Raw genomic sequence first — 19,716 nt, forward strand, 5'->3', positions numbered from 1 at the left:
GCTTTTCTCTTCTTTTACTTGAAAAAGACCTCGTGCATCCTTCCCCAGCCTCCCACTGGGCCCTGTGTTTAAGTTGCCATCTAGGGTGGCCATGGGTGTCCTGCCTTGGGTGGTGACTGTCCGGGCCCTGCCCACAGGAGCAGATGTGGAGAAGAAAGGTGCTGGCAGGACAGAGTTCCGCTACCCTTCCTATGTGCAGCACATCATGGGGTGAGTGATGGGCGGCTGCCACATCTAGTGTGCCCAGTGCCGCCCCTGCCTCCTTCAGGGTCTGCGTCCTGGGTATTTAGGTTGGAGAAGCTTCAGCCTCTGACCGCCTCTGAGGTCATGCGCTGAGACCTCCACACCGCCCCAAAGTGGCCAGGCTCCATCCATGGGTTTTCCACTGCAGACAGGCAGGTGAGGAGGAAATGCAGATGAGAGACACCTCCTGCAGGGCCTCAGTGAGAACAGGGGGCTGCTGGGCCTAGAGGCCGAGGCCGCTTCCTGGCAAACACCTGCACCTGAATGATGTGTCTTCACAGGCCCTCGCGGGTGGCTGATGGCTGGATCATGAAGCCCAGCACCTGCTGTGGCCCTGGGGGACGTGGGCTTCTCTGGCCATGGGAGCAGGTCTAGGGAAGGCCAGCAGCCCAGGATAAGTAGGGGATGAGGGCAGGAGCCAGAGAGGAGCCTGGGCCAAGCTGAGAAGTCTGGGCTTTCTGCTGGGGGCAGGAGGGACCACACGACTTTTGGAAGATGTGCCAGTCCTCAGTGGGTGCCACATGGGACCAGAGAGAGATGGAGGTGAGAAAGGCAAATGCCACTCACCATCAAGCTCACTGTGGGGTGCAGAGGTGGGAGGGGCTGAGCACTGGCAGCTGGCACTCTCCAGAGAGGGAGGGCTGCCCAGGAGGAGGCACCCCCTGGCCTAGCAAGTGCAGGGAGGGCCCAGGCCGCGGCATCCTCCCCCCAGGACAGCCCTGTCCTGGAGCCTGGCTCCTGGGAAGATAAGCTCACCTAGGGTGAGTTCCCCAAGGCTACAGCCCCAGGTTGACTCTCCTCTCAATGTGACTGTCACTTTTAGGTGACGGATTTTCTTGTCATCTGTAACAGCAATTGGGGTCATTTCTGTTTGCCCAGGTCCCGGCTCCCCACTCCTGTAGCTAGAAATGGTACAGCCAGGAGGCAGGGATGGAGGGCTGGGGGCACTGGGACACAGAGAGGGGACAGGGAGGCCCCTGGAACTTTCTGTCCAATGACAGCTTAGCGGGTTCCACACCCGACTCCTGGATGCTGAGCCCTCCTCCCTGGTGTGCTCACACCTGCACCCCCTCCCCCACCAAGCCAGCGGGCCCAGGGTGAGGAGGCATCTGTGCTTGCAGGGACATATTCTCCCAGGGATTTGGGCCTTTCCGCTGGGTCTGCACATCGGGGGACCCCCAGGACCTGGTGGTCACAGATGAACTGGCCACATCTGTGCTGGAGGAAGCCATTGCTGATGGAGGTGATGCCGTTGGTGGGGATGCCCATGGGTGGGTGGCCCCCCAAATCTCCTGCCTCCATAGAGACAAGCTTCCATAGCAGGCCCACCTAGCTAATTCTGGGAGGGAACCCGGGCGCAGATGACTTTGTAAGTCTGGTGGTGCTCAGCTGGCAACACAAAGGGACTAAAAGAAACTTGAGTGAGTTGCAAAGATCCTGGTCCCCAAGTGTTGTTCTCAGCCGTGGAGGCACAGGCCCTACCCACACCAAGCCTCTGCCCTCCAGAGCTGTCCTGGGCTCTGCCAGCGAGGACCTCTGGCTGCAAGTGACAGAAAGCCCCTCAAAGTGGCTGAAGCAGGACGGTCCAGGGCTAGGGTGGCCAGGCAGCAGTGGCCGGGGCCAGGTTGCTGGGCAGCCCGCAGCACACCACGGTCCCTCTCAGACCCAGCCTCCCCCTCCACATGGCCAGGGCAGTGCTGACGGCAGTGCTTCTAGTTCCTTCTTGCTGCCTTCCATGATGAAGCTGCCTCCACATGCTCCCACCAGCCTTCCACGCCTGCCAGGTCCACAAGGGTCTCCTCTGCATCAGGGTCCCCCACGTTCATCCTGGGTTTTGCTGATGCTAAGTGTTGGTTCCGCCAGAGGGTTGTGTTTTTCCATGTCTACATGGCCCGCCTGGTTTTTAACCAACTTTTGCTCTCATTGAGTGGGTCTGATGTTGTTGTTTCATGGTTATTTGATGACACTTCCTCTGTTGTTGCAGTTCTTACCCCGGTCTCTCTGCAGCTTTCCTGCAGGTCGGGTGGCTTTTCTGTGTGGGTCACCAGCCTCTGCTGTGTGCTTCACATATCTAGGGCCCGTACTTACCCTGCTGCTGGCCAGGTTCAGTGCGCTGGGCAGGGGCCCAGGTTACACAGACCCAGAGCAGGAGAGCCAGACAGAGGGGAGACGTGGTCACCTGTGGAGGAGGAGGCGGGCAGGGGCCCAGGCAGGAGGGCAGGGGAAGCAGGGGCCTTCTCCTGGGGGTCTGGTCAGATGTCTCCTGGGCTTCCCTGGTGTGAGAACAGCAGGCAGCCGGTGGGGAACGACCAGCCCTCCGGAAAGAAGCCCTGAGCTGCTGCACCCATGAAGACCCTGGTGTAAAGACTCCAGGCCTGGCTGGTTTCCAGGCGTGCTGACCCAGCTCCACATGCCCGCAGCACATACCCTGCGGCATCTCCAGGAGGCAGATACTCTAGTCAACAGCTGTGAAGTCACAGGAGTGAGGGATTTCTATTACCTTCATTTTTAGTGTAATTTGGTAAAAGTGTCAGCTTATTTTTTATTATTTTTTTTTTTGAGACAGAGTCTCGCTCTGTCACCCAGGCTGGAGTGCAGTGGCACGATCTCGGCTCACTGCAAGCTCCGCCTCCCGGGTTCACGCCATTCTCCTGCCTCAGCCTCCCGAGTAGCTGGGACTACAGGCGCCCGCCACCATGCCCGGCTAATTTTTTGTATTTTTAGTAGAGACGGGGTTTCACCTTCTTAGCCAGGATGGTCTCAATCTCCTGACCTCGTGATCCGCCTGCCTTAGCCTCCCAAAGTGCTGGGATTACAGGCGTGAGCCACCGCGCCCGGCCAAGTGTCAGCTTATTTAAAATTTTAATGATATTTGTGTTAACCACTGGCTCACACAATTTCTGGAAAATTACCAATCTGCTTTCACGAGCTGGTCAGTCTGGCTCCTGTGCCCCCTTACACACACACGTCCTCCGTGAGCTTGGCCGGCTAGCTCCTGCATAGGCCAAGTTTATTTCCACCTCAGGGCCTTTGTGCTGGCTGTTCCCTCTGCCTGGAAGGCTGTTCCCTCAGAGCTTCCTCGTCCGGTTCCTTCCCAGCCTTTAGACTCAGCTTGATGGCCTCTTCCTCAGAAAGCCCCCGCATCCACCACCCTGGGGGCCCTCTCACCACAGTCCTGTGTTCCTCACGGCCCACAGCGGTCTCTGTTCCTGGTGCCTCGCTCAGTGCTGGTGTATAGTAGGCACTGAATAGCTATTTGTGGAGGGACCGAGTGTATCAGGCAGTGGGCTGCACGGCTGTGCATTAATTCATGGGGCCGTTGGAACTGCTGGTCCCCAAGTTCACAAAGGCAGGGGTGGGTGGGGTGGGCTCCCTCACCTTGTGTCCTGGCTCAGTGGTGGGCTCGGGGCAGGGTCTGTGCTGAGCTGAGCAGCCTGCCTGAGGGCAGGTCTGTGCCCCTGGAGGGTCTCTGACACCTGCTCTCCTCTTCCCTGCAGTGAAGGCGTCTGTGAAGCTGCAGTACATGGACAACATCCGCTGGATCCGGGAGGCCGCCAGGCACCGGCTGGTGAGGGCCCAGGCCTGGGGGAGGCTGGGGTGGCTGCGCTGTCAGAAGACTGCCCAAAGGTGAGGTGCTGCCAACAGGCGCTCAGCCTGGTCCACGGCCTCCAGCTTGCCAAGCCCTGAGAGGGTGCACACACCAGATCCCATGTGACTGTTTGTGCCAGCCCCATGGTGGCCACACTGGGAGGCGAAGGAGCCCAAGGGGCTGCTGGAGAAAGAAGCCCGGGGCTTTTAACAGGTAGCCTGGGAGAGGACACGGAGAATTTGGAACCCTTGTGCACTGTTGGTGAAATGGTGCAGCCACATGGAAAACAGGAGAAAGCTTCTGCAAAAAATCAAAAATAGAATTACTCTATGACCCAGCAATTCCACTTCTGGATGTGTAGCCCAAAGAATTGGAAGTAAGGACTCAGAGAGATACTTGCACGCCCATGTTCACAGCAGCACTATTCACAATGGCTAAGCTGCAGAAGCCACCCAGGTGTTCACTGATGGACGAATGGATAAACAAAGTGTGGGTTAACCATGAGATGGAATATGACTCAGCCTCAAACAGAAGGGAGTGCTGACACATGCAACAATGTGGATGAACCTGGAGGACACCATGCTAAGTGAAATAACCCAGTCACAAAAGGACAAATACTGCATGGTTCCATGTCTATGAGGTCCCTAGAGCAGTCAAATTCATAGAGACAGAAAGCAGAATGGTGGGTGCCAGGGGCTGGGGGATGTGGAATGGGGAGATGGATGGGGCAATGGTTTTACATTATGAATCGACTTAATACCACTAAACTGTGTACTTAGAAATGGTTAAGATGGTACATTTTGTGTAATGTATATTTTATAATTTAAAACATAGAGGGGGAAAGTGGCCTGGGGCTCTGGGGCAGTGACCAGAGTTGGGCAGGTTGTTCTTCATCCTGTTACTCAACAAATAGAGGCAGCCCTGCCGAGGAAAGAGTTTGGGCTCTAGAGCCAGGCTGCCCGGGCCTGAGCAGCCTCCCATATCCTCAGCTGTGTGACCTGGGGTGAGTGGCTCAGCCTCTCTGAGCACCACGCCCTCATCTGCAAAGCGGAGACGGTGGTGGCAGTGTTTGGAGCAGGCCCCTGTGGCCCTGCTTGTACAGGGGGTGTGTTGTGAAGCTGAGCTAACAGATGTGTCTTGCCCAGTTTCTGCTGGGTGTGTGTGCGGGAAAGCACCAGGAGGGAGGGGTGGGTGGGGCTGCCTCACACAGAGTGGCCAGGGAAGGGGTCCGGCATGTGCGTCCAGGTCTACATGCTGAGAGGGTGGCAACCATGTGACAACTGGGTGAGGCAGAGGGACCAGCCGGTGCACAAGCCCCAGCCTGTGCACAGGCCCCACAGTGGCAGCAGGCTGGGTGTAATGAGGACAAAACAGAAGAAAAAGTGGGCATTTGGTTCATACACCTTTGGCCGTGGACCATGTCTGAACTAGTGGGTCTTGGCCCGGGAGTCCCAGGGCCAGGAGGGGGCTGCCCCGTCCTGGGCTGTCTCATCCATACGCAATGGTTTGCGTTTGTATCCAGCCTCAGAGCCCCTGTGCCAACAGCATCTCTGTGACGGTGCTGAGTCAGAGATGCCAAGGCCAAGACTCGGAGGCTGGAGCTGCAGGGTCAATGCAGAGATGGGGTGGAGAAGAGAGGGGGGATAGCCTGAGAGGATGCCAGCATGGCTGAGAAGGGGCCGCGGGAGGTGCCAGAGTTGAGGGTGTAAGGGGTGGATGCTGCAGCTGGAGCTGCAGGCGGAGTGCGTCTGCTTTGACTTAAAGTCCCCTGGAGATGGTGTGCCTCCTGATACTTACTGTTGCTTTCTCTTCTGAATGGTGACTGCAGAAGGTTGCCTTCTAAATTTTTTTGATTTATTTTCTTTTAATGTACCCTCTTGACAAAGTGGGCTATCCTATGTCAGTTCCTCACCAATTTTTTTCTGGATCCAAAAAATCTGAAAATCTCTGCAGTGCTGATTCACACGAGTAGTTTTTCTGAAAAGGATTTGAGGCAGCTGGTGTGAGTGAAATAAGGCTGTTCTCTAGGAACCCATGAGGGAGGAAGAAGCAGCTAGACTCATTGTCCCGGCCAAAGCTGAGCTTGCGGTCAGGTGCACAGCTGCTTCCGTGACCCGGCCCTGCCGCCTTTTACCGGCTCCTGGTCGAGCTCACCAGCAGCTGGGGCAGACACCTGCATCTTCTTTGGAGAAACCAGGGTTTCTCAGCCTCAGCGTACTGACATTTGGGGCTGGACAAATTTTCTTTAATTATGGTAAATTACACATAAACATAAAATTTACCATCTTAACCATCTTTGCCATTTTTGAGTGTGCAGTGCAGTGGCTTCAAGCACATTCATACTGCTGTGCAGCCATCACCACCATCCATCTCAGAGCTTTTTCACCTTCCCAAACCAAAACTCTGTCACCATTAAACACTAACTCCTCATTCTACTCCCATGGCCCCTGGCACTCAACAACCTCATGTAAGCGAGATCAGACAGTGTTTGTCCTTTTGTATCTGACTTATTTCTCCTATCATAACGTCTTCAGGGTTCATCCATCCATGTTGTAGCATGGGTCAGAATTTCCTTCCTTTTAAGGCTGAATCACAATCCACTGTATGGACAGACCACGTTTGGTTCATCCGTGTGCTGCACTGGACACCCAGGTCGCCTCCACCTCTCGGCTGTTGTCATGCTGCTGTGAACATGTATCTCTTGGAGTCACTGGGGGCTTCTTCATCATGGGGGTCATTGTAGAGTGTTTAGCAGCATCCCTACCGATGCCAGCAGCACCCAAAAATGTCTTCAGTCATTGCCAAATGTCATCCTGCTTGAGGACCGCGGGGCTACACAGTGACTCATTTCGTGCACTGAAGCTTTGTCTCCTGGGGACAACCACCCATTACTGTCAGGAGATGCGATCACTGGGTGGCTGAGCTCATGGGTGCAGCAGACAGACAGAGGGCCCAAGGCCAACCTGTGGACAGGTGGCTCCACCTCTTGGGGCTGTTTCCTCATCTGGAAAATGGAGCTTATGATGAGGATGACAGTGTCTTCCCGTAAGACTCATAGCCGAGAGGCTGTGTGGCATACTGAGAGTGAGGCAGGCCCGATGCAAACTTGCCCTGGATGGTGTTGATGTCATCACTGTGGGAGCAGGAGCAGTGCTCGCAATAGGTAACCTCCCTGGAGCACAGATGGCTCAGGGGCTGCAAGGCCCCTCTGGGGATAATCTGGGATTGGGGGAGGTGTCTGGAGGCCCAGACTGCAGTGGATGTGAGGGGCCGGTATGGCTGTCTAGTGGGCTGAATGTGGGGGCTCACCTCAGGCCACAGATTTGAGAGCTACCATGCACCTTGGGGGTCCTCCTGGACCTTATTAGAGAGGCGCTTAGGCTGCCAAGGGCCATGTCCCACGGTGGAAGTGCCGCCCGCGTCTCCCTGCACCACTAGGTCCTGGTATTTCTGCCTGTGTCGTCTGAGACGCCTGTTGCCCTTCCCTCCTCAGGTGGTGGGCTCCCAGGCAAGGATCCTGTACTCAGACCAGAAGGGCCGCGTGGCCATCGCTGTGGCCATTAACCAGGCCATCGCCTGCAGGAGGATCAAGGTGAGGTGTCCTGTGATCTGGGGGAAGCATCCCTCAGCCTCTTCCCACTGCCTTTCCTGCCCTGGGCCTTCCCACCTGTGCCTCGGCTGCACCCCACAGCCTTCTGGGTGGGGAGACACCCCGTTGGGCCTTGGCAGCCCCGTGCTCAGGAGCAGTGGACCAGCCCCTCCCGGGAGCTTAGCCCTCCCACAGCGAAGGCCCAAACTTCCCCCTCTTTAGGGAGATCAGGTTTTGCTGAAGGTTTTGGTCCCTGGGACCAGCTGAGTAGAAGGGCTCTGCTGGGGAGGCAAGGGTGAGGCGGCCGTGAGGGGGTGGTGGGAAGGAGGGCCTGGGAGAGCAGGAGCAGTGCTTGAAATACGTAACCTCCCTGAAGCATAGGTGGCTCAGGGGCTCCAAAGCCCCTCTGGGGATAATCTGGGATTGGCGGAGGTGTCTGGGGACCCTGCTCTTTGTGTGTCAGGCCCCATCATTGTTCCCTGCTGTGTGACCTTGGGCAGGTCCGTAGCCCTCTCCGAGCCTTGGTTTCCCTCTTCTGTGAAAAGAGAATAAAAAGCGTGTGTGTGAGGACTGAGTGAGTGAGCTTCCACAAAGTAACTTTAAACATCTTTATGGAGTTCCCTTTCCTCAAACAATGGCAAACTTCCCTAGCTTTTGCTCATTTTCCTCCCAATCAGCCAGGCCCGCCTCGAGGATGGAATCCTGGGGAGGGGCTCTGGCTCCTCCTGCCACAGAGTTCTTGTGGGCGTCTCTCTTTTCAGAAGTGCCAGGAATGTTACTGGTCAGATGTAAGATAGACATTGGGAGAGAGGTGTGAAGGCCACCCTGGCGTGATTCTGGGGGTGGCACCGGCAGCAAAGGCAGCAGCCAGCCCTGCTGGGGCACAGCCAAACACACCCACCCAGTGCTTCCTGGAAGCCAGGTGTTCCCGGGGACTGCTAGGAAGCTCCAGGCGCACTCACCTCGGGCTGCGGTCAGCTGGCCAGCAGAAAGGGGTCAGTAAGCATGCGTTCATTCACTGGAGAGTGCTTGGTTGAGCGCGGCCACTGTGCAGCATGTCCTAACCACCAGGGACACAGCAGAGAACAAGACAGACCCACGTAGTGTGGTGAAGGGTGACTGACGCAAAGCTGAAGGCACACATTGAGACAGGGTTTCAGAGGATGAGGAGCAGCGTGCAGGAAATGAACATGGCAAAGAGGGGTGGTCAGGACAGCCTCTCTGAGTTGCTGACATTGAGCTGAGACCTGAATGACCAGAAAGTGCCAGAATATCTGGGGGAAGGTGGTTTCATTGCACAGGTGAAGACGTGGGAACAGGCCTGGCCTGTTGAAGGTGGGAAAGGCAGGCCTCTTCATTCAGGAGCACAGGGCGTCCTAGGCTTTCGGCAGGATGCATCTTCTGGCATGGGGTGGGGGTGGGCTGTGAAATTTCGGGATCCCCTAGGGAGGTTGGGAAGATCACGCCCATCAACCAGTCCTACCTGCTTAACGGGACACTTGGAAGAAAAGTTTCCAGGGCCTGGTGATGGGAATAGGACTTCTTAGCTGAAACAGCTGGGCTGCTCCCCAGGTGCACTGCAAACCACGTACTGACCTGCCTGCTCCCTCTCCTGACTGAAAGATGCAGAGCCAGGCTGACACGCTCCCTGTGCCGAGTGTCAGACAGCTCCCTCTACTCCTTCTCTTTAGTCAGGGTTCCCCCCAGTTCCTTCACTTTGTTTTTTAAATTGCCAGTTGGAACTCGTTTTCTTTTCTTTTTTTTTTTTTTTTTTTGTTTGTTTGTTGGAGAAAGTCTCACTCTGTAGCCCAGGCGTGGTCTCAGCTCACTGCAACCTCCGCCCCCCAGATTAAAGCGATTCTCATGCCTCAGCCCCCCGAGTAGCTGTGATTACAGGCGTGCACCACAACACCTGGCTAATTTAGGTATTTTTAGTGGAGACGGGGTTTTGCCATGTTGGCCATGCTGGTCTCGAACTCCTGACCTCAAGTGATCCCCCGCCTTGGCCTCCCAAAGTGTTAAGATTACAGGAATGAGCCACCGTGCCCGGCCAGGACTCCTTTTCATGGCAGGCCTGCCCTGCCCGTGGACAGCATAAGGGAGTCAGCTGACCTGCCCTTAACCACGGCCCTACCTGACCTCCAGGGCTGCACCACATCCATCTCGTGGGGGCTAAGCAGCAGCTGACTGCCTCTCCTGGGTATCTGAGCAGCCAGAGATTCCTGGGGAACAAGGAGTGCTGCCGATGAGTGTATTAAAAAATCAAATTCAGCATGAATGCTTTCTCTGTGCGAAAAGTCTTTGTCCTCAGAGAGACTGGCAGCACAAAAAGGCTCTTAGCAATTACCTCGTCCAGGAAACCAAGAGCTATTCCCAGAGGGAAGTGACCTGCCCAAGGTTTCATGGTAGGTACTGCCAAATCCTCCCCCAATGATGCCCTCCAACACCTCCAGGCCATCAGCCAGCCACATCTCTATTGCACAGGTTAGGGGCCAGGCTGCCTGAGGCTTGAGCCTAGACTAAGCGGACACTTGGACTTAACAATTTTTCTGCTTTACAATGGTGTGAAGCAACACTTGTTTAGTACTCTCCTCGACATACAATGGGGTTGCGTCCAAATGAACTCATCGTCAGTTAAAAATACTCTAAGTCATTTTTTACTTACGGTACAATGGGCTTATTAAGATGTAGCCCCATCGTAAGATGAGGAGCACTGGCACATAACACGTGTGGGGTTAAACCCTAGCTCACGACTCACTCGCTCTGTGATATAGGGGAAATTCCTTCTCTCTGTGCCTCCACTTTCTCATCTATGAAGTGGGCATGATAACAGTTGTGCCTATCTGAACAGGGTGGCTGTGAGTGCTCAGTGAGCTCACACGTGTATTACACACGAGTGCTGCCAGGCACATGTGAATCTATTCCAGGCTACAGATGACATCAGAAATAGTTGTGAAGAGGGTCTGTTTTCCAGGGGGAGAAATCCAGTGGGTTCTGGTGTGGCCTGCCCCTTGTCCTCAGCCTTTACCAGGAAGCCATGGTGGACACTGTTGGCTGACAGTTTCTGTCCTTCCATGCACAGGCACCTGTGGTCCTGAGCCGAGACCACCATGACGTGAGTGGCACCGACAGCCCCTTTAGGGAGACCTCCAACATTTACGACGGCTCTGCCTTCTGTGCAGGTGAGGAAGATGAGAATGTCTTAAACTTTCATCTTAGATTTGGATTTTATTAAAAATTGATGCATTTAGTCAGTCACAATGTTTCGAAAGATGTTCTGGCACCTGAGAGGCTCAGCACAGAGTGACCAACACAGGACTGAGGGGGTCTGGGATGTGGGACTTCCAGTTGTAAAACCGGTGAGTGCCAGGCACACTGGGCCAGCTGGGTGCCCTGGACGTGGGTGACCTTCAGGCTGTGGGCAGCCAGCTGTTTCCTTACCTTTCCAGATCCTAGAGCTGCATTTCTTGCCTTTTTTGGCTCCTGGTCTTTTCCCCATCTTCACAGCCCAGCACCAAAAGGAGGGGGATATTCTTAGGGTTCTCCCTGATCTTCTCTATGGCACCCATTGGGATTTTGGGGGGAAGAGCCTGCAAGAGGGTGCAAACGCCTTTACCACTGTCCACCCAGGGGCTCACGGTCTCAGGCTGGCCTGCGCCTGTCCCTTAGCAATGTGTTGAACACTTATAAGGTGACTGGCTTGGGCTCTGTTTCTCTCTGCAGATGCTCTCAGTCCCCAGCTTTCAGGTTGGATGGTTGTCCTGGGACCTCAGTTCCCTAATGGGGTCAAAGGAAGCCTATTATTTGCAGTTTGCTCCTCTGCCCCCCTTTTTAAGTGTAGGAGTGACTCTCTTTGGCACTCTACTTCTCTGAACTAACACTGGTTCCACATCCCTTTTAATTCTTTTGTTCCCTCTGCTTCCGGAGTGCTTTACCTGGTGCTCAGTGCTGGAGAGTGCCACCATGGGACAACTAGGCATGTGTCAGTTTCTCCCGCTCCAGCTCCGGCTCTGCCAGCACACATGACTGCTGCTGTGAGAGGCCCTGTCCCTAGGGCCTAGTTGCCACCCCATCCTTCCAGCCGAGCAGTGCTGGCTTAGCCAGTGGGGCCTGCTGATGCCCCCACCCGAGGCTGGCCTGACTGAGCCCGGTGCCCACCCAGTGCAGGGGGTGATGAGCAGAGGCATCTCTATTTCCACAGACATGGCTGTGCAGAACTTCGTGGGAGATGCCTGTCGCGGAGCCACCTGGGTCGCCCTTCACAACGGAGGGGGCGTGGGCTGGTAAGAAGGTTTCAGACGACAGGGTGTGGGCTGATGTGGAAGTTTTAGGGGTTCCTTTGGGGCAGGGCCAGGCTGAGGTTCCTGAAGTCCTGGGCCCTACCTCCCTGGTCACCTCCCCTACCAGCACCTTTGTGGAAAATGTGTTCCTTGCGTGAGCGGAGACAGACGACAGAACTTCAGGAGAGGACTTGCATTAGCCACCCCACCTCTCTGGGTCTCCCCTGCCACGTGGGTCTCGGAGGCCTCTTAGGCTCTGCAAGAATGGCAGCCGCCCTCCTCATGTCAGTTTCCAGTGTGCGGTCAGTTTCCAGCGTGTCAGTTTCCACGTGTTCCCATGGAATTCCCGGTGCTTTCATGGCCAGGGTCTTCTCGTTCCTGCTCTGACCACCTCACTTGAGAGTGCAAAACCTAGCCGAGGCTCCCAGGGCAGCTGGGCTGGGGGCCGGAGACCTCGGGTCTCAGTTCCCCTCTCCCCTTGGCTCCCCGCTCTGCCCCTGCCCGGCTGGCCTCTATGAGAAAAGGTCCCCAGGTCTGGGCTCCTGGTTGAAGCTGGATTCTGGGCTGCAGGGAGCAGCAAGGGGTGCTGCAGCTTCGGAGGGTGGACAATGCCCCCCACCTGGCTCCAGTGGCCATCTCCAAACTGGCCTCTGAGCCTATTTTGGCCGGATCTAGTGGTCCCCTGCCCTCCAGAGCCAAGTCCCAGTGGAGTATTCCGACTGGCTGGCTTGGCCTCGTGTCCTTGGAGGCTGCAGTTCCACGCTGCAGCAGTCAGGTGGCTGTAATTAGAGGAAAATGTGACTGAGGCCATGTCCTTTCCGACACACGGGCTGTAGAAAGCTCCAGGCAGTAAAGGGCTGCCTGGCCATTGGGCACCTGGTATTTCTGCACAGGATTTCCTGAGTCATTTCCGGAGGGGAAGAGAGTGGCTCTGAAGGAAGCTGAGCAGTTTGCCCAGGGCCATGGAGCTGGCGATGGACCTGGGGTCTACCCCAGGTTCCCCAGGATCCATTATCATTGCTGACAGACAGCCGAAGGCAGGAAGGGATGGTGCTAGGCAGGCCAAGGAAGAGTGCACACCATCAGGGCCTTAAGGCAGGGACAGCAGGGCCAGAATTCAGGCAGCCCTGAGGGCAGGCCTCCCCAAGACAGGAAATGCTCCCTGCAAATTCCTAAGTTGCTCCCCCAAGGTTTCCCCCAGACTCTGTGGACAGGGACACAGACTGACCAGACACTGGGACCTAAAACCTTTTACCCTGCTGCCCTTGAGGGGTCTTTTGGGAAAGTGCCACAAATTCATCCTGGGACCCATCACACTTACACATGTACATAATCTAACCCGTTGGAAAAAACGTCTATCCCCCAACCATGGCTACTGCAAAGGGGCACCACTCCCAACTCTGTCCCCACCATGGCTACTCGAAAGGGATGCCACTCCCAATTCCATCCCCACTGTGGCTACTCCAAGGGGACTCCCCACCCCCTGCAACTCTGCAGCGTTTCTCCTTCCTGCGCATTGATCCCTGTTTCCAGGCTGTGCACTCACCCTCACATTCCTGGACCGACCTTCTCGTGTTTCCGCTTGTCTGTTGGCTCCACTCCAGGACAACCAGTGACAGCTGTGTGTTGTTTCTGGCCGCCTCTGTGCCACTGTCTCCTGCAGCCTCTCTTCCTGATTGCCCGTTTGCCGTCTGTCTTTGTGCCATCTGCCCAGCGCTCATGTTTAAACAGGGCACTGCTTGGGTGGCTGCAGCCCTGCATGCTCGGGTGGACGTTTGGACAGCAGGCTGCAGGACAGAGCCATCTGGCTGGGCCACAGAGCGCAAGAGATCAAGACAAGAGCCAGGCTCTTGTTCTTGGGTTGGTCGGACCTCAGAAAAGACTTTTCTGATCTCCTTTCCCTATTGGGAGGACCCAGTCAAAGGGGTGAGGCCTCCCTGTTGGTGCTGCGGCCTCACATGTGAGAGGGTCAGTTCCAGTGGCCACCGAGGGCCCACTCGGGCAGCCTGTAGGCAGCAGGTGGGTGGGCATCTGGGAGCCCACCTCAGGTGAGCAGGCTTCCAGCCGGTGTTTCCAACTTTACCTCTGCTCTTGCCCTCCTTCGGAGCTCCTTGGTGCTGACCACCAGCTCCTGAGGTTCCCTGGGTCCTGGGGCACCGATGGGTTCTGCCGGTCCCTCCCAAGGCCACACTGAGCTGGAGCTTTCTAACGCCTGCCTCCAGCTTTCAGAATTCCATCACCCATTCTCCTGTCCCTTTCTCCTCATCCTTGTGGGTTAAATAATTCCTCTGCAGTTTTGTTGGTGAGATGCGGGAGGGGCAGGGGTAAATGGCTGTGTTCTATCCACCATCTATTATGTATCTGGATACTGCCACTTTTTCACACTAAACAATGTCTTACAGTGCATCTGAAACTTGAATGTGCACAGAAATCCTCTGGGGATATTATTAAAATGCAGATTATTGTATAGGCGTGCACCACCAGGTCTGAGTCAGGCCTGGTGGTGCATGCCTATAGTCCCAGCTACTCAGGAGGCTAAGGCAGGAGGATTGCTTGAGCCCAGGAGGTTTGAGTAAAGCCTGGGAAACATAGTGAGACACCCTCTCTACCAAAAAAAAAAAAAAAAAAAAAGGGGGGGGGGAGGGAGAAAAAAAAAAGCAGGTGTGGGGTGGGATGGAGATTCAGCATTTCTAGCAAGCTCCTGGTGACGCTTATCCTCTGCCCCGAGGACCTCTCTGAGTAGTCAGGGCTTCCAGGGCCCTGTCTGTGCACACAGCCCTCCCCCACCCACCCACATGCCTTCTGCCCATGTGCAGGGGACGATGCCCCGATGGACAGCCCTGGAGTGCCATGATTGACAGCAGTTCTCAGGCCATCTGCCTGCACGGGGTAGCCTTTCTGTGCCTTCGTTTCTCAATGAGAAAATAAGCATAATAATAGTAACTGCCTTGTAGGCTGGGGGTGAAGAGAAAATGAGCTGATAATAGCTAACACTTGTAGAGTGTAACATGTGCAAGGCCTTCTACACTATTCATATATGTTAACTCATCGAATCATGCACTTCAATACATCTGGCATTTATGTTTTTCTACTTTCATGTTTTTCTCAAAGGTATAGTTAGTTGTTCCAACACCATTTGTGAGTTACCCCAAATTCACCATTAATAGCAATGTGTTAGCATTCCCATTTTCCTGGGATCTGCAAGTTCAGGGTTCCTCTGTGGTCAGTTTGCCAAGGTCAACTGAAGCTGAGCGGTCCTGGTCTCTGACCCTCTGGGATGCAGGCTTCTAAAACAAAATCTGTAGTTCTAATCTCCAAGAAGCCTCTCTAGCTGCGGGACACTGGGAGTGCTCAGGCCTGGGCATGGCTGTTGTTCCTCTGACAGATGAATGTTAATGCCCTTAGATCGACTCGGAGCACCTCCCACCTGGAGGCTGGTGGGAGGTGTGAGGGCAACTCACTGCAGGGCACGGACTGCCCAGGTGCAGGGATGCAAGTGCAGGGTGGTAGGCAGCAGAGCTGGCTCACTTGCAGGAGGGGTGCAGCTTCTGGGACCAGGAGTGGGGAGTGTAGGTGGCTGCAAGGGGCGCAGGGCACCTCTCACCGGCTTCCTGGTGAGAACTGGCTGAGTTTGTGGTCAGTAGTATTCAGGCTGGGCAGAGAAGCAGGGAAAGCCTGATGGGCCTGAAGGATTTGAGACAAGGGAAACTACATGCACATTTTGTGTGCTGGAAGAAAAAGGAACAGATATACTGCAAGTGAGAAATAAGAGGCGGGAGGGACACGTTTGCAACAACACAATGACAGGCGTTTACAAAATTAAGTGTGCTTTTTGTGTGTGACTGAAAGCTGAGAAGACTGAGCAGGAGCCAAGACTGGATCCTTCAAGGGCAGCAGCTCATAGGTGGATGGCTGAGGATGGGGAAGGCCATCCCAGGCTGATGGGGAACAGCTCCAGTGCACATGCATGGAAGCAGCAGCAGAGCTTCAACACAGTTAATGAAGTTCGACTCATCTATTAGGAAACAAATGAAAACAAGAACATATCAAAAACTGTTAGAGAGAGAGAAATGCATTAATTAGAAATCAGAAATATTGAAAATAAAGGAACTTAGCCTTCAGATCAGGTAATCAGAAGGACCCCACCATACACCTGAGGCAAGCAGAAAGAAGAGATAAGGAAGATAAAGAACATAAGGATAAAATCAGGCGGGGCACAGTGGCCCACGCCTATAATCCCAGCATTTTGGGAGGTCGAGGCAAGAGGATTGCTTCGGGCCAGGATTTCACGGTCATCCTGAGCAGCATTGTGAGATCCCATCTCTAAAAAAAAAATTTTTTTTTAAGATAAAACCAGAAAGAGTGACAATTGAATTGAGTAATACAAGACACACCAAGGGGAGTGTGCTTTATAGGGCAGCACTCTGAGAATGCAGGGAGGGGGCAGCTACAGCCCACCGGGGGTGCCCAGGAGGTTTCCATCAAGGGGTGACCTCCAATGGGTAGTGGAAGTGGGCACGAGGGTGACGGGCCCAGCACAGGGGGCACAAGTGGGCAGAGAGGTGGCAGGTAACCATGCTGCTCTCAGCTCTGCTTGCCTACATGACTCCTGCATCCACCAGGTTGCAGAGGCCATGGCGGTGTGGCAGCCCCAACCCTGACGCCGTCTCAAGCCAATGCTTCCAAAACATGGGCTTCTGCCTGCTCTGTGCAGGGTTGGGCCCAAGGAGTGAACTGGAAACTCCTCTGCCTCCTGCAGGGGTGAGGTGATCAACGGGGGATTCGGCCTCGTGCTAGACGGTACCCCGGAGGCCGAGCAGAGAGCAAGGCTGATGCTCAGCTGGGACGTCTCCAATGGTGTAAGTCAGCCCAGTCCTCGCCACCTCCTGAAGGCAGGGCCTTCAGCTGGGTGACCCCCATCCATGTTTGCTGTCACACAGCATCTCCTGGGTGTGGGGCCGGGGGCTGGATTCCTCTCATGACCACAGCACAGCAGCCAGGAAGGGGGAATCAGCTCAAATGGAGGTCAGGTCAGGTGATGATGGGGAGACAGGTGGGACCCAGAGAATGAGGGGAGACTTGGGGCAAAGGTGGGAGTTCAGACAGCTTGGGTGACTGAAAGCCCCTGGGCTGGGCCCAGAGCATGAGCATGAGGTCAGAGAGGGCACTGGCAGGAGACCCACCCCAACTCATCGGGAGCTGCAGGGCTTCTGGCAAGACTGGGGATGGAGGTCTTCATCCCAGAGCAAGAGGTTTCGTTCTAGGAGATGCCCCGGCTGTGGCATGGAAAAGTGGGTTGGGGGCAGGTGTGGGGACTGTGGACGGCAGGGGCGGGGGTGGCAAGAATGGTAGGGGGGAATGGGGGAGGAGGTGTGGCATCATCCAGGAGAGACAAGGTGGAGGGAAGAAAGAGGACTGCAGGGAGATTGTGAAGGTAGAGCTCAGGTTGAGGTGGATTCTAGAAGGGAGGGAGGTGCTGCGGAGGACTCGAGAGGCGAGGACATTCTTGGAGCTGGGGGAGCGGGACTGAGTGTGATGACGGCCAGTTTCAGATCCCAGAGGAGGGCCAGAGATGGGGAGCCTAAGCTGGGGGTGGAAATGGGGCAGACACAAAAGGGCAGCTGTCCCCACGGACAGCCTCAGAGGTCCCGAAGCAGAGAGGCCCCAAGTATGGGAGCCAGGATGCACATGGGGAGCCCGGTCATGTTGACATGGACTGCTATCCCCCTCCTCACCCTAGGTGGCCCGGCGCTGCTGGTCAGGGAACCAGAAGGCCTATGAGATCATCTGCCAGACCATGCAGGAGAACAGCAGCTTGGTGGTGACACTGCCCCACAAGGTGGAGGACGAGCGGGTGCTCCAGCAGGCCCTGCAGCTCTGAGGGAGCCAAGAGTCACGGCCCCTGCCTCCCTTCCTCCCTGGCAATCCTCACCTGCCCAGCCATGGCGCACACCCGCACCACCTGCACTCCTCGCACATCCTCACGTGGCCCTTATGGTGCCCTGTGCAGGGTGCCACCACAGCCTCATTTTACAGACAGCCCCCTGAGGCCCAGAGACGTGCAGCCCTCTGTCCACGACCATGCCACTTGCATGGGAGCCCTGAAGGCTGTCAAAGTCCATTTAGGGCCGAGTCCCAAGCCTGCCCGGGGGCCCTGCGGTGAACACTGGCCAAGCTCTCTCCGGCTGGGATGATCACACCCTCTGCCTCCTGGCCACCTGCCAGCCTCCATGCAACTCTGTCTGTCTGCTGCCCATCTGCTGTCTGTGCAAGCACTTTCTGGACCCTTGGCACCCAGGACTGCTGGCCTGGAGGAGTTTGGGAAGGAGGATAGACCAGGAAATAAAGGGTTCAACAGAGCTGTGTGCTGCACTGTGGGCTGGTGGGACGGGCAGGCCGGGTCTGCCCTAAGGATAAATGATCACCTACTGGGGAAGAAATGAGAGAGCAGGGGCACCCCCCTAGGCCGGCACAGCCTGAGGGGTACAGCAAAGGGGACCTCAGGAAGCGTGTTGGCCCCTGAGGCTGGAGTCTGGCACCCCTCCCCCAATCCCATAGCCCGGCAATGGCTGGGTCCAGAGCCCCGTGAGAGGTCACCGGGATGGAGGAAGTGGCCTCTGTCAGGGCCAGGGCTCATGAATCTCATTCCCTTAGCTGGGTGTGCAGCAGACGAACAGATAACTCATCCTAAACAGAGAAATGAGAAAGAGCCTGTGGGGTGGGCCTCTGAAGGCCACAGAAAACCAGACACTCCACATGTCTGTGGATTGGAGAGGGGCAGGCCACTGCCCTCTCCAGGACCAAGCCGGGTTCTTGGTCCCCACCCTCCCTGCACTCCGCGTCTCCTCCCCAGCAGCCATTCTCCCCTTTCCCTTGTGAACAAAAGCCTAGTTTTGTGTGGGCAGCAATATAGGGTAAAAAACCCACCTGATTCTCCAGCCTTCCTTGCTGTTAGGAGGGACTGTTGGCCTAGTCCTGGCCCACGAGATGAGGGTGGGGTCTGTGGGGCAGGGCTTCTTGAGAGCCGTCGTTTTTGTAATAAAATGGACAGATCCAGCGGGGTTGCTTTTTGCCTTCGCCCCTTCTTCCTGCCAGAACTAAGATGTGGGGCCTGGAAACACAGCAACCAGGTTGGTCAGCTAGGGCGGCTGCCACATAATGTCTGGCACCGGGGGCCCAAACAACAGAAATGAAACACATTTGCAGGCTGGAAGCCCAAGACCAAGTGCCAGCTGGCGTAATTCCTGGTGAGGCCAACTTCTCGCTGCATCCTTCCATGGCAGAGACAGAGAGGGGAGAGTGTTACAGAGAGGGGCAGAGACAGAAAGACAGAGACAGAGAGAGAGTCACAGAGAGAGACAGAGAGAGGAAGAGACAGAGAAAGAGAGATACAAAGAGGAAGAGACAGAGAAAGAGAGAAAGACAAAGAGATAGCGAGAGAGACAGGACAGAGTGTGTAGGGACGCATCGTCTGTCCCCACATCTCCATGAAAGCGCCCTGCTGCATGGATCTGTGCACACATCTTAAGAGCAGGCCACAGGGCCCTGGCAGCACCCTTTCCCCAACCAGCACCTTCCCTCTTGAAGGACAGGCAGGGCTGTGGTGGCTTCCAGCTGCACACAGACCCCAGACCCCCTCTGGGCTCCATACCAAGCCATGCCAGGGAGCAAGCTACTTCCCTGGCCCCTGCATGCCAACCTGCTGTCTGCTGCTGCAGTGGGAAGTGACAGCTGACTCCCACAGGGCTCACAGTGGAATTGGGGCAGCTGGCCACAGCTGTAGTTGCCATGGACAGAACAGCGTGGCTTCTGATGTGCCCAGTGCCATCTTCTTTTTCAGAAGGCAAGGATGTATAGTCCAGTTACAAATGTTTTCATCAAAATGATTAAAAGGGCTGGGCGCGGTGGCTCATGCTTGTAATCCCAGCACTTTGGGAGGCCGAGGCAGGCGGATCACGAGGTCAGGAGATCGAGACCACGGTGAAACTCCGTCTCTACTAAAAATACAAAAAAAA

General features: G+C 55.7%; 1 protein-coding gene across 2 annotated transcripts in view; it reads left to right on the forward strand.

The window, feature by feature from the left end:
* UROC1 (urocanate hydratase 1) overlaps positions 1–18,757 on the forward strand; it is a 36,019-nt gene extending 17,262 nt beyond the window's left edge. The window contains exons 13-20 of one of the 2 annotated variants that reach the window (XM_032149111.2): positions 138–210; positions 1,365–1,486; positions 3,741–3,811; positions 7,326–7,424; positions 10,504–10,603; positions 11,623–11,704; positions 16,461–16,560; positions 17,442–18,757. In XM_032149111.2, the coding sequence (XP_032005002.1) occupies positions 138–210; positions 1,365–1,486; positions 3,741–3,811; positions 7,326–7,424; positions 10,504–10,603; positions 11,623–11,704; positions 16,461–16,560; positions 17,442–17,582 (788 nt within the window). In that variant the 3' untranslated portion in view covers positions 17,583–18,757. The remainder of the gene's footprint in view (positions 1–137; positions 211–1,364; positions 1,487–3,740; positions 3,812–7,325; positions 7,425–10,503; positions 10,604–11,622; positions 11,705–16,460; positions 16,561–17,441) is intronic. The other variant, XM_032149112.1, reaches the window with a different exon arrangement.
* Positions 18,758–19,716: the final 959 nt, after the last annotated feature.

The sequence above is a fragment of the Hylobates moloch genome, unplaced genomic scaffold, assembly GCF_009828535.3.
Source record: "Hylobates moloch isolate HMO894 unplaced genomic scaffold, HMol_V3 SCAFFOLD_4, whole genome shotgun sequence".
Taxonomy (NCBI): domain Eukaryota; kingdom Metazoa; phylum Chordata; class Mammalia; order Primates; family Hylobatidae; genus Hylobates; species Hylobates moloch.